This window comes from Fusarium poae (genome assembly GCF_019609905.1).
Source record: "Fusarium poae strain DAOMC 252244 chromosome Unknown contig_3, whole genome shotgun sequence".
NCBI classification, from domain to species: Eukaryota; Fungi; Ascomycota; class Sordariomycetes; order Hypocreales; family Nectriaceae; genus Fusarium; species Fusarium poae.
Window position 1 is genome coordinate 20544 of NW_025408661.1, and position 13305 is coordinate 33848.

At 49.9% G+C, this 13305-nt stretch overlaps 3 protein-coding genes across 3 annotated transcripts; 2 read left to right on the forward strand and 1 right to left on the reverse strand.

Moving 5' to 3' along the window:
- Nucleotides 1–4391: 4391 nt before the first annotated feature.
- Nucleotides 4392–6003, reverse strand: FPOAC1_013645 (uncharacterized protein; the record flags this gene model as incomplete). The annotated part of the gene is made up of 2 exons (XM_044857986.1): nt 4392–4420; nt 4584–6003. 2 exons carry the CDS (start codon nt 6001–6003, stop codon nt 4392–4394), a joined length of 1449 nt encoding a protein of 482 aa, XP_044700810.1.
- A 4311-nt stretch (nt 6004–10314) lies between these two features.
- Nucleotides 10315–11777, forward strand: FPOAC1_013646 (uncharacterized protein; the record flags this gene model as incomplete). Its single annotated transcript, XM_044857987.1, has 5 exons — nt 10315–10519; nt 10571–10809; nt 10870–11120; nt 11176–11575; nt 11625–11777. 5 exons carry the CDS (start codon nt 10315–10317, stop codon nt 11775–11777), a joined length of 1248 nt encoding a protein of 415 aa, XP_044700811.1.
- A 571-nt stretch (nt 11778–12348) lies between these two features.
- Nucleotides 12349–12804, forward strand: FPOAC1_013647 (uncharacterized protein; the record flags this gene model as incomplete). Its single annotated transcript, XM_044857988.1, has 1 exon — nt 12349–12804. The coding sequence occupies one exon, from the start codon at nt 12349–12351 to the stop codon at nt 12802–12804; it is 456 nt and encodes a 151-aa protein (XP_044700812.1).
- Between the last annotated feature and the right edge of the window lie 501 nt (nt 12805–13305).

Genomic DNA, 13305 nt, shown 5'->3' on the forward strand with positions numbered 1-13305 from the left:
TCGTTCGTTCAAAGACAGACTGGTCTACGTGGAAGTGATGCGGTCCCGAAAAATGACAATTCATCCCTGCCTGTCGTCGATTTCGGCCCAAGAGACTGGCTAAGAATTATTCAACGTCAACAGGGATATGACGAAAAGAAGGCAGAGAGAGGGAATGCACAATTCAGAAGTGGCGATAACAAAAAAATAAAAAGGAAAGGAAAAGGAGATAGGGAAGAAGCGAAAGCTAGAAGCTAGGCGGTCAGCTTAGCTTGCGAGGTTATTTCTCAAGTTTGTCTTGCGCGACGCTAGAGCCGGGAGTCAGTAAGGATGCAGTTAGCGCAGACCCCACCATGATTGTGATTGTCAGTAAAAAGACGGTGAGCTGTATGCCGGGGCTCCGCAACTTTTCATGGCACATACTTTGGCGGTGTAGCCGGGCTTTCTTCGAGCAATATCCCGAAGGGGTGGCGGCCCAAGATGCGAACCAGGACGATGTGCTGAGCTGGTTTGCTGATTCCAGCGGGAGGTTAACATCATTCGCAGACGGCCAAGCGTTGAATTCGACGCTTGGCAAAGCCTACTCAAGTATCTCCTTGACTGCGCGGGGGCTACCATCGCGTACCGGACAGGGGCTTGGTCCAATCAAAATGCCGCAAATGAAAGGTACTTCTTTTCCCACCTATTTTCTATGGTGATTAGTGATGTAATTTCTTGTACACGTACGTACGTACGTACTGTATTTTAGCCGCTGTACGTACGTACAACTTTATTGTACGTACAAATATGTACCATACAAATTTCCCCCTTCCTTTTTAGGTAATAACGTCGGCCACCCCACAACCAACCACCCCGGCAAACCGGCCACCTGATTTTCAACCCAACCACCTAATTGAGATTTTACTATTTCTTGAATATCATCACAACCACATATCAGAATTTAATTCTGATTAATTCTGATTTTACCATTAAAATCAGAATGCACGAATGGACCGAAAAAGATATGGAGCGTGCGCTCCAGATGGTTGCTGACGGAATTTCCGTACGCAGGGCAGCACTTGAGAATGGCATCAGCCGTTCTGCACTACAAGGTCGGCTTGACGGTTCAACTTCACGACGGATAGCTCAAAAACCACGGCAAAAGCTCTCTGAGATACAGGAAAAGCAGCTACGAAACTGGATACTTACCCAGGCTGACCTAGGGTGCCCAATTATACATCAACAAGTCAGAGATTTCGCCAGCAAGATAGCTCGCCGTAATGGTCATCCTGATGGCGTTGGAAAGAACTGGCTACAGGCGTTTATGAACCGACATACCGAACTAAAGACTTTGAAAGGCAAGAAGAAGGATTCTGACCGGTTCAACGGGGCTTCAACTAACCAGATCAAGGCGTTTTTCATGCTGTTGACGATGCCGGCCATCCGGGATATCAAGCAGAAGAACCGTTGGAACATGGACGAAGTTGGAATGATGGAAGGAGTAGGAATGAACGGTCTGGTGATAGGACACAGGGAGAAGAAGGTAGTGCTTATGAAGCAGCCTGGTTCCAGGTCCTGGATTTCAATCTTGGAGTGTATCTCGGCAACAGGGCAAGTCCTGCCTCCTACAGTCATTTTCAAGGGAAAGACTCTTCAACAACAACATTTCCCGGTCAATCTTAACTTCCTGAACAGCTGGAACTTCACATGTAGTGAGAAGGGATGGACCAGCAATAGCATTGCGTTAATTTGGCTAAGAACGGTCTTTATACCGTTGACGGCACCGGAGAAGAAAAACGAGCCCCGACTGCTTATTGTTGACGGTCACGGTAGTCACATGACTGAGGATTTCCTTTGGGAATGTTACGATAACAACATATTCCTTCTTTTCCTTCCTGCACACTTCGCACGTCCTACAACCGCTAGATGTGGCTGTCTTTGGCCCTCTGAAGCAGGCATACCGTCAGGCTTTCTATCCATACGCGTATGGATTAATTAATCCATATGGAATAATCCATACGCGTTAATCCATATTCCATACGGGGATGTCGTATTCCATAAGTATGGCAATACGGCGGAAAAAATTTGATCCCTGTAGTAATCCCGTTCAGGGGCGATTTTCCAACTCTCCACTCTTTCTTTAATTCCAACACCACTGTGTAAGGACGCTGCGTATGTCCTCGCTGATGACATCCACTTCCACTGACCCTGCGGGGATTCCAGTGTCCACAAGCGAATTGTGCTCTTCCTCAATCTTCAGCACGAACCCTCGATTCTCAAGCGGCGATATCCAAGAGCGCATGGCTCGAAAGCGTAAAACGACCGCAAATACTTGGGCTCACGCCCGTAAGCCCCTCAATTCGGAGCCATCTCGTTGCGGTCGCAAAAATGAGAAGATTTACTACTGCATGCATTGTGTAAGTCCGACTTACTCCATGACCGTTTTAACGACCTTTCGGAATCATCTGCTCAAGATACACGGCATTGAGCTGGAAGCCCATGAACATCCGATTAAAAAACGGCGTGACCGTCTGATTCAGGATGCTTTCGCCAAGGCCGGCGATATGCATGCTGCAAAGCAACTGGCAAAACGAGAAGAAACTCTGAGACATGCCATCAATCACAAAGCAGCGTTGGAGGCACTTATTCAGCTCGTGACTGTCCGTAATCTCTCTTACAACTGCAGTTCTTGGCCAGAGCTTCATGCGCTCATTTCTGCAGTCAATCCTGCGGCAGATGACCTCATCAGCCTTTCTCACGGCTCCATACAGAAGCTTGTCTCCAATTCCTTTCGTGTACACAAAGACATGTTGCGAAGAAAATTGCAGTCTACACCATGGAAACTTCATCTCTCTGCTGACGTGTGGTCTGCTCCAAATCACAAAGCTTTCCTTGGGATATGCGTCAAATTTGTAGATCCGGATGCGAAGGAAGCGCTGCAGGCACTATTAGCTTTGTCGGAGTTGCCAGGTCTTGACGGGCCGGGTAGTCACGGTGGTGCCCAACAATGGAAGCTTCTTCAGCACGTGCTCGAGGATTATAATATCTGGAATAAGGTGGGATTCTACACTGGTGATAACCATGGATCAAACGACAAATTATGCCACTTACTCGCCAATTATCTCCAGGAGAAGGGCGTCGACTGGGAAGCCAAGACCCGTAGAATCCGATGCCACGGCCATATAGTGAACCTGGCAGTTCAGGCTTTCCTTTTCATAGACTCAAAAGAGGCTGCTCGAGCGGCTTTGGAGCATATCGAAGACACCGATGAATCGGCTTTTGGCACTGATTTTTCTGAAAGGATCAAACCACAAAGGGCGCAAGGATGGCGGCGGCTTGGGCCTCTTGGAAAGGTGCACAACATATCGATTCACATGCGCGAAAACGACTATCGATGGAATGAATTCAAGAAGCGCGCTGGAAGATCGCTGGGGCTCGACAACGATACACGGTGGAACTCATGGTTTCTCCTGCTGGACACCACTCTCAATCTTCAGAGCTATGTTGAGTGGTACCAGAAGAATTATTACCAGGATTTGCGAGACGACTACCTCACGCCTGATGAGTGGAGTGCTCTAGGGGAGACGCGTGCATTCCTTCAACCGTTCTGGAAGATCACTCAGCTTACAGAGGGTCGATACGCCACTCTAGACCGTTCACTTTTTACAATGGATGTTCTTCACAAACATTATACACAAGCATTCCAGAAACACTCTGGCAACGCCACACTACGGAGCTGCATTGCAGCTTCTTGGGCTGTATTCGATAAGTATTATCAGCTTACAGATGGGAGCCCTGCGTACGGTGCGGCAATAATACTTCATCCGTCACGACGTGTAGCCCATATAAAGAAGAACTGGCCAAAGTCCTGGCATAACCCCTTCTTTTAACCCTCCCTTTCCTCTCCAGCCCTTTTCTAACTTTAACTTTAACCTTACTCCTTAACCCTAACCCGATATTGGGCCAGGGTTGGGGTTAGGGTTAGACCTAAAACCAGGGTTGGGGTTACAGGTAGAGCACTACTGGCCCTTCTCCTTTTGCTACCTCTTCTTAACACCCCTAACCCTCTTAACTTCGCAGATTAAAGAAAAATCTAGATTCTACCCAAGGGTTAGGGTTATATAGATAGAACTATCTTTATACAGAAGATAGTTAACTACACTCAACAATATATAAAACTACAAAATTATAACTAAGTTAGTATTAAGTCAGTTAGGTATTTATTATTTAACAGCTAGATTAAGTTATATTCTTTCCATACTAGTAATAATATTATCTTAATCTATTCTAACCCTATAACTCTACTTAAAACTCCGCCATCAAGAGAGAAGCCACACAGTTGGCATTTACACACCTACTACCCCCTAATAATGCACTCTTACCAAGCCATAGCATATACTCGTGGCATGTCTTGAAGGACTGGTTAAAGTGCTTCAAGAACCATTGAGTGCGTCCTGGCCGACTAAATGCTCCAAAGCATAAAGGCATAACCATATCTGGGAATCGACATGCTGTTACCTCCTCGTACTCCGGGTCTGCAGCTCGACATATCTCTTGTGGCTGATAGCACTTCCAGCATACGGCAAATCTATCCATCCATTCTTTATTTTTACCCTGACACTCACGAAGTGCTTTAGTCTTTGCTCTGATCCAGTCGTGGCGACGTGCACAGGTAGTGGCAGAATGCTCAAATGGTTTGCCTTCCACCCGGCAGTAGAGGCAGCAGCCCATCATCGTCTCCATATCTTTCTCGTATTGGCTTAGTTCTCTGTCACATACTGCATCCTGGCGAAGCACCTCAGCAGGCCCAGTAAAGGTCATTATCTCAACAACAGCATCATCGCCGGCCTGATTTTTGTCCCCGCTAACCTGGCCCACAGTCTCGATGGCTGGCGGGGGTAGGCGAAAGTCTAGGGTAGGTGGCCGGCGTTGGGCGTGGTATTCCGGACAGACGTCACAGAGCTCCTCGCCCTCCATGCACCATCGCCAGTCCGGCTGTGCGTCGAGGAACTGACTGAGAATGCCCCGTGAGCAGTAACGCTGTGTGAGATACAGCTGCATCGCCTCCTCGTCCGGCCCCAGACGTCGATCTAGCTGTGGCTGCCAGGCCGCGCTAAGTAGGACGATCGACTCAGCCCTTTTCCCATCCCGGCCTGCTCTGCCTGACTCTTGCGAAAAGTCTGTGAGGAGCACTGGGGCACCAATGTGTATAACATATCTGATATGTGGATGATCGAAGCCGGGGCCTAGTGCTGATGTCGCCACAATGACGGGCGAGTCGATAGCTGCCAGCCATCGCTCTAGGATCGCCTGCTTCTCCTCCGCCGTACCGGAATCGGACGTGTAGGATGGGCAACTGAGCAGTTCGGCGAGTTCTGCCACAAGGTCCTTCGTCGGGCAGTAGATGATAATCTTATCCCGCCCCCTCTCGAAGAACAGGTCTGTCCGAGTCAAGCATGACTGCACAAGACGAACTGCCCGCTCGCAAAGACCGCCTGGCCCACATTCCCGACGCACAATATATCGGATGTTGGGGCGATTTGTTGACTCTCTGATGATATGTGGCCGTACGAGCTTGTTGTGCTCGGTAAAGAGCTCCTGATAGACCGGCGGTAGTGTTGCAGTCAGCCAGATGGTCTGTGTGCGGATCTGCCGTATATGCCATGCCAGCTGCGACATACTCCGTCGGTAGCTCCCTGCCGTTATGGTGAGATGGCATTCATCAACCACTATCCTGTCTAGCTGTTGTCGACTACATAGTTGGTTGGCATACTCGAGGAAACTTTCTGTGCAAGCTGCCTCGGCCGATACGATGACGATGGGCGCCGACCTCCTCGAGCCTGGGTGCCAGATGTGGTGCTTTAACGCAACCTTGTCGAGGCGTCCGAGCATGTTGCCGGAAAGGGCTACGGTGGGAAGGATCAGTATGGTTGTTGCAGAACCCTCCAATGCAGCCCCGACCATGAAAATTAACGTCTTGCCAGACCCTGTCGCTAGAATAATGACGACCTGCTCGGGTGCCTGTAGACCCATCGTCGCTAGCATGGCATTTCGTTGGCCGGGCCGTCGTAGCTGAAGCTCTGGGTTGTTATATAACCTGCGAGCGACCGAGGGCGTCGTCTAGGCGCACAGGACCTGTGTGCTCGGGGCACAGACCCCCCCGTCAGCAGGCTAGGGGCACGGGGCCCCATAGGGACACGCCTAGGCGCGCCTCCACTCCTGAACGCGTAGGCGTGCGGATTATGTCAGCCCTCAATTTCGCCCAAACTCCACTGTCGCGGTTTTCACGGGCTGCACCCATTACTGCTTTTGCTCGTCACAACTGTAGTCCCCAGGTGCGGGCTTCATCATGGCCCAAGCGACGTTTCCTGATGATGTGCTCCCGCCAGAGGGTACATACGATTCACGAGAGGCTCTGCTCGCCGCTATCAACAAGTGGGCAGCACCGAGAGGATACGCGTTCATAACTGGAAGATCTTCACGATCAACTAGCGGCAGGCAGATTATCACCTACGCATGCGATTGATGGTGTTGTCCGCCTAGCGTGTCAAAAGATTGCCAGCGTAAGACTACTACGCGAGGAACCAATTGCCGGTTCTCAATTATCGCAAAGGAATCCCTAGATAAGGCGACTTGGTCTTTAAGGCATCGTCCGGACAGCCGGTTTCATTTACACAACCACGAGCCAAGCTGGCACAAATCGGCCCATCCAGTCCATCGGCAGCTCTCCGATGCAGACAAGTCGACAGCCAGCCGCCTTACGAATGCAGGAGTAGCGCCAAAGGATATCAGGACTTATATCCGCCAGAATTCGAACACTATTGCAACGCAGCAAGATATTTATAATCGTATCGCAGATAGCAAACGAGAGCTTTGTGAGGGTCAGAGCACTATACACGCCTTTGCTAACTAACTGGATAAGGAAGGGTTCTGGAACCGAATGCGGCTTGATTCGGATGACCGAATCACAGCGGTGTTATTCGCCCATCCAGAGTCATTGGCGTACCTTCAGGCCTACCCAGACCTGCTTTTCCTCGACTGTACATATAAGACAAACAAATACGGGATGCCACTGCTTGATATGATTGGCGTCGACGCCTGCCAGCGATCGTTCTGTATAGCCTTTGCATTCCTCAGCGGCGAGACTGAGCAGGACTACATATGGGCCTTGGACCGGCTCAGGTCCCTGTATGAACTCTGCCATACAAGGCTTCCATCGGTTATCCTAACAGACCGCGATAAGGCTTGTATGAACGCCGCAGAAATCTGCTTTCCATCCTCAATTTCACTCTTGTGCCTATGGCATGCGAATAAGGCAGTCCTCCGTTATTGCCAGCCGACATTCGTGCGCCACCAACAAGGATCAGAGGCCTACCAGCAAGGTCTGGCCGATTGGAATGAGTTTTTCAATCACTGGCATTCGATCATGAAGTCACCGGATGAAAAGGCATTTAATCAGCGCGTGCAAGAGCTTGAAAGGCGCTACTTACCACAATACATTAAAGAGGTTAACTATATCAAGGCCAATTGGCTCGATCCGTACAAGGAAAGGGTAGTGAGGGCTTGGGTTGATCAACATCCTCATTTTGGTTATGTAGTCACCTCGCGGGTTGAGGGTATCCATGGGCTCCTTAAGAGCCACCTCAAGAAATCCACGCTAGATCTCTTCGAGGCTTGGAGGGCTATGAAGCATGCGCTTCTCAATCAATTAGCCGAACTGCAATCCAACCAAGCCAGCCAGCAAATGAGAATACCAATCGAGCTCTCTGGATCACTATACAGTGCCATACGTGGCTGGGTATCTCACGAGGCTTTACGCAAGGTGGAAGAACAGCGGAAGCTGCTCCTAAAAGAACACCTGCCCATTTGCACCGGTGCATTCTCCAGATCTCACGGCCTCCCTTGCGCCCATACTCTCAAGGCTCTACAAGAACAAGATCAGCCCCTTCGCCTGGAGCATTTTCACACACATTGGCACCTCAATCGCCATGGTGTTCACCGGTTACTACTGGAGCCTCAGCATCGACCCGATCGGATAGCCACCGGTTCGAGTACTAGTAGAACACAATCAAGCACCCAGAGAGAGCCAAGTGCATTCGAGGCAGTTCAGGCAACAGCACGGCCAAAGGCACAACCTAAATGCAGCAGATGCCACCAGATAGGTCATACAATGACTTCAAAGACATGCCCTCAACGATACGAGGAGCTTTTGAAGCCACCAGCACCGTCGGCGCAGGCAAGACCATTGTCGACGAGATCTTCATCAGTATCATCCTTGCACGCAGGAGAAGCTCCAAGACCAACGTCTTCGGGATCATCAGAGCAGGCAGAGTCAGTGATAGATAGTGCCAGTTGCATTATCGTCAGTCTCGACGGCGCGGACAATATGGTGCCGGCAGCATCATCAGCAGCACCACCGGCACAGACAAGGATAATGCCGACATCAAGGTATGATGATCCTCGGGCTATCTATCAGAGATATGTTGCTGCTCGAGATGCTTGGTACAAGGTGCAGCCTCGTGGCAGTATTAAAACTAACCAGCAGTATCGGAGGGCGCTAGGTCTACCTCTGCGGTACGACAAATCTAGCTATCAATGGTGTCTCGATTGGAAGCATATGGGTAAGCGCTGCGATACTCCAAAAGGCTCCAGAGATTGGACTAAAGAGGAGATGATGGCCTATCTAGATTGGAGCAAAGCGGAAGATGACCGTGTCGAGGCTCAAGTAGCTGCGGAGATGGAACGCAGCCCTTTTTCCAGTAGAAGAGGTATGCATGATATCTGGGAGGCGGCAGCAGTAGATAGTGAGGCCCAGCAGGTCATCCATTCCGGTAGATAATTAAGAATTCATAACCGTTTAGGATCATAGTATTCTAAAAAGTAAAAACTGCATCAGAACTCGGAATTTCGACAGTGGAGTTTGGGCCAAATTGAGGGCTGACATAATCCGCACGCCTACGCGTTCAGGAGTGGAGGCGCGCCTAGGCGTGTCCCTATGGGGCCCCTAGGGGCACAACCCCCTGACTAAGCATTCATCATTTATGGGCGGCCAATACATGGGCACCCAGGTGCGCCGCCTGACTAGGCGTGGCACCAATACATAGCCTACAACAACAGGGCGGTTAGGGCTACTTTAGAGAGCTGTTGCTGGACAGATGGGCGGGGGGATGAGCTCAAAGATGCAGCTGTAGCCTAACTGTGGGTTAATGGGTGGTTAAAGTCTTGAACACATGATTTTGCGATGAACACGATTCTATAGGTCCACGGAGCGTTGCAAAGTTGACAGCATGAAAACTGATCCAAAGGCCGCCCTGTGAGGAGTAAGAGCATAGCACACATGTCAATTCAGCGCTCAAAACGACTCGATTATTAAATAGGAAGTGACTATATTCTTTGGTCCATGTACGTTTAATTTTAATGCAATACCATCTCCAGGTATCAATGACGGTGTTGTAGTTGAGTCGATGCAGCAAATGTCTAACACAATCTCAGGTGTTAGTGCTGTTGTACCTGCCGTACGAGTCATGAAGGCCGGCTGAGGCTTTAGTGCTTTGTCAAAGTGTGGGGAATTTTGACCCAATAATATTGCGTGCTCTAGGGGGGATGCCCAAGGTTATTTGGGCACCTAGGTGCCCATGTATTGGCCGCCCTACTGACCTTATGGTTGACTAATGATTTTTGAACTCGGGCTGGTCTTAATGACTAATCTGGCTGGCCAAATCCTGGTCTCAATTCAACTTCAATCGATGAATTGAATTGAACTTTGAACCGGTCGCAACGCCGCAAAAATGACTTTCGCAGGCCGGCAAGCCAGATATAAGCTTCCCTCGATATAATGGATCGATGCATCCACTTAAAATGCATTTTACCGACAAAAAGTTGGGGGTGACCTGAATCCGTTGGGGTGCAATGGATTCAGGTCGTCATTTCATTAGCGTACTTTTTTTTACTATGGTAAAGCCATTGGATAGTGAGCACTATCCGCCAGTATGCTAGGATAGGATAGGTGCAAGTGCTCAATACTGTACTGTAAAGCAAATGAAACAGATTAGAGTTGATGTTCGTATTGGAATAAAACGCTTTTACGGCCTTAATCAGGTATTCAGTGATGGCTAATTATTGCCTACCTTTGGGGTAGGTGCTGATGAGATTGCGGGGCTCATTTTTATCTGGCCAGGTGCGCACTGGAACCCAGTCCAACGTTGCCCCACCGACCACAAAATCCCAGGGTCTAAACAAAAACATTCACGGCTCCGCACCATCCCTTGACACTTTATACCGCCTGCACCTTCCCATCTATCGCCCTGAACCACAACAATCTTGCGCAAACCTGCTCTTCCCAGCTGTTTACAACCCATGTGGTATCTTGAAGGGGATTCCGTGGCTGATCCTACAACCACGTTCATCGAGGGTTGGATACGCCAAATCGAGGAAGGCAACCCCCCCAGTGGCTGGGAGGACGGTAGCTTCGACATCGGAATCATGTCGCGCTCAGGAAGCCCCAAGAAGCCAAGGACGAGGAATCTAGCACCAGATCCGGATGCCACGCCGCGTCAAAAAGGTTCGATGTATTGAATGCCGATCTCAGGCTTACCACTGACCGTTCTCTTAGGAGCGGCGAGTTTCTCGGACGCCAGTTTAGGCTATGCATCATCCGAGAGCGGGTCTAACAGATCAATTCCGATTAGTTCTGGATCCTCGAGCCCCAGGAAGCGGGAACTAGAGCTGCGCAATGCAAAGCAATATCCGCTTCAGCGGAAGAGGATGACGGCGGGTATAGCTCAGATCACGCCGCTCATGCAAGACCTTGCACATTTGATCAATGGTCCTACTATTCCCTACAACATGAAGGTGAGTAAAATATATCTTCAATGAAAGGTCCTTTCAATGGCTGACGGTGGAGTGTACAAGGCTCGAATCACGATGCAAGAGAGCTTCCCTAATCCTCCACTAGAGAGCTGGTTCATGCCGCCCACCACGGACCAAAGCGTTATAGCCAATGATGAGTATATCTACAGACGGCTTCGCATGGTTCGTCGCCGGACGGCCGAGTGCGAGGACCGGCTCTCTCATGAGTCGACGTGGAATGATAGCGTTCATTCTCCGCTGCTCGAGGTTGCCCTTTACGAGAGTGAGCAAGACGGCGTCTCATATGAGAACATGTATGTTTCTCCAACAACAGACTGAGACTGGGTTAACAATTATTCTCACTACCAGCACGCAATGTCGAATTTACCCGGGCCTCCGCGACCCCGACCCCTTCATCACGGACGCAAGGATCGACTATGGCATATTTTTTGAGCCGCGAGAAGACTCATCGCTCTACTCAGCTATCAAGACATTCAAAGCCCGCAACGAGAACAACCGAGTGGCCCATGTTCAGCTGACCGACGAGCGAGACACGCCGCTGGCCATCAGCATCGAGACCAAGAATCCGAAGTCGACTGGTGGCGGAGTTGCTGGTCCTGCTCAACTTGGGACCTGGGTGCGAGCTCACTTTCGACACCTGGAGTCTTTGCCTCGTGCTGATCCCGATAACCTTCCTATGCTTCCTATCATCTTTGTAAATGGGGCTGACTGGCGTGTCGATTTTGCCCAGCGCACACCTGATAAGCTGGTTCGATTTCTCACCTTTTTTCACCATATGTGTGCTAACTGTGTCGCAGATTATCTGGGAGAGTATTCAGATTGGTTCTACAGACTCTTCGCACGGATGTTATGCTATCATCGCTGCTCTACAACGACTCGCTGGGTGGTGCCGAGATGAGTACGCACCCTGGTGGGAGAAGGCTCTGGCTGGACTGGAAGGACCTGTCTAGAGAGATGCACCGAGTTAACCTCGGGAAAAATTGTGCAGCTGCGACTCGCGAGGTTGAAGGTACTCGGGGCTGCCGTTGTTGTTATATTGCGCAGTAGTGCTGGGTGAAAAATATATTTTATTGAGCTTGATTGTTCATTATTGAGATGAGAGTTCTTCTCGAGTTTATATCTCCAGATGATTCCATCTACAGCGCTCATCATATGTCAACTCAATCAATCAATCACCCCAATCAAATCAATCAAATCGTCGAATTCTTCCTTTCAATCAAATCAAATCACACATTTCTAAAGTTGAAATAATTGACATATTACATATGCATCATGTGATCGTCTAATCTCGAGGGAAAATCCAGATCTTCCCGAGCCACTATCCTACACTAGTCTAGATAGTCGCAGATGGAAGTCTACTCTCAAATAGCGGGGGAATTAGCGGCAAAGCTAAGTATCTGCTATCGTGATCTAACGCATGACCCCACCGCGCGTATGCAATGTGGAACGCGTTTTCCAACCATGTCGCGCCATCGAAATAATCCCTTCTACACGTGGTTTCTATTCCATTTCACCAGTAGGATGTCGAACTCGCCACTCTCCCCGTCGCCAGCTGGCTTTCCGCCAACAACATTGACACCTTGCCCTACACCTCCTTCTTCCGTCTTCTCACGATTGTCTCAGCCTAAAACGGTTGCCAAGCAGTTGGAAGAAGCAGCCGTTGGAGCTTTACCTCCCAACCCGACCATTGAGAATCTGTCCAAGATTACCTGGAAGAACCGTCGCTTCGTCCAGGAGGATTTGTTAGCTCGAAAAGGTGCAAAGGGCAGGAAGAGCTGGATTAGGTCGCACGGGACCTTCCTAGTTGAGCTGAACTATCAGGATCTACCGATAGGTCACGTCTGGTGCTGCAATCGATGTGATATGAGAGGCGCAGCGGAGTTCTTTTCGGTGCAAGCCACGTCTTCCGCAGCGGACCATCTTCGAAAGTCTGTGCTTATCCCGTTCAATCTCATTGACAAGATATCCAGCAGCTGACAGACCTGCGTAGAGCTCACCGGATCACCCCAGCTAGCCAGTCTAGCGAGTCAAGCGAGTTGCCCGAGAGCAGGATCACGAGGAATACCGGCTCTGTGAGGAATCCGCGGCCGAGCTCGAGGTCGTCATGAACAACGAAACGCGGTGGAACTCCACTTACATGATGATTGAGAGGGCTTTGCGAAAGCAGACAGATATCAGAGCATTTATCTTTGCAACTCAAGAAGAGGAAGACGGGGCAAGACGGATCCCGGCGGAGGACATATTGTCCAGTGAAGACTGGCGGGTTCTTGGCGAAGTCAACGAGATTCTCAAACCCATATACCTTCAGACGATGCGGACGCAAGGCTGGGGTAAAGGTGACAGCCATGGACGCCTGTGGGAGGTGGTGATAGGAATGGAATATCTGTTGGAGCATTTTGAGGACTGGAAGGCCTTCTGTAGTGAGGTTACGGAGGAGACGATGGGAGAAACTCAAGTGGATGCTGCGGAGCGGATTGC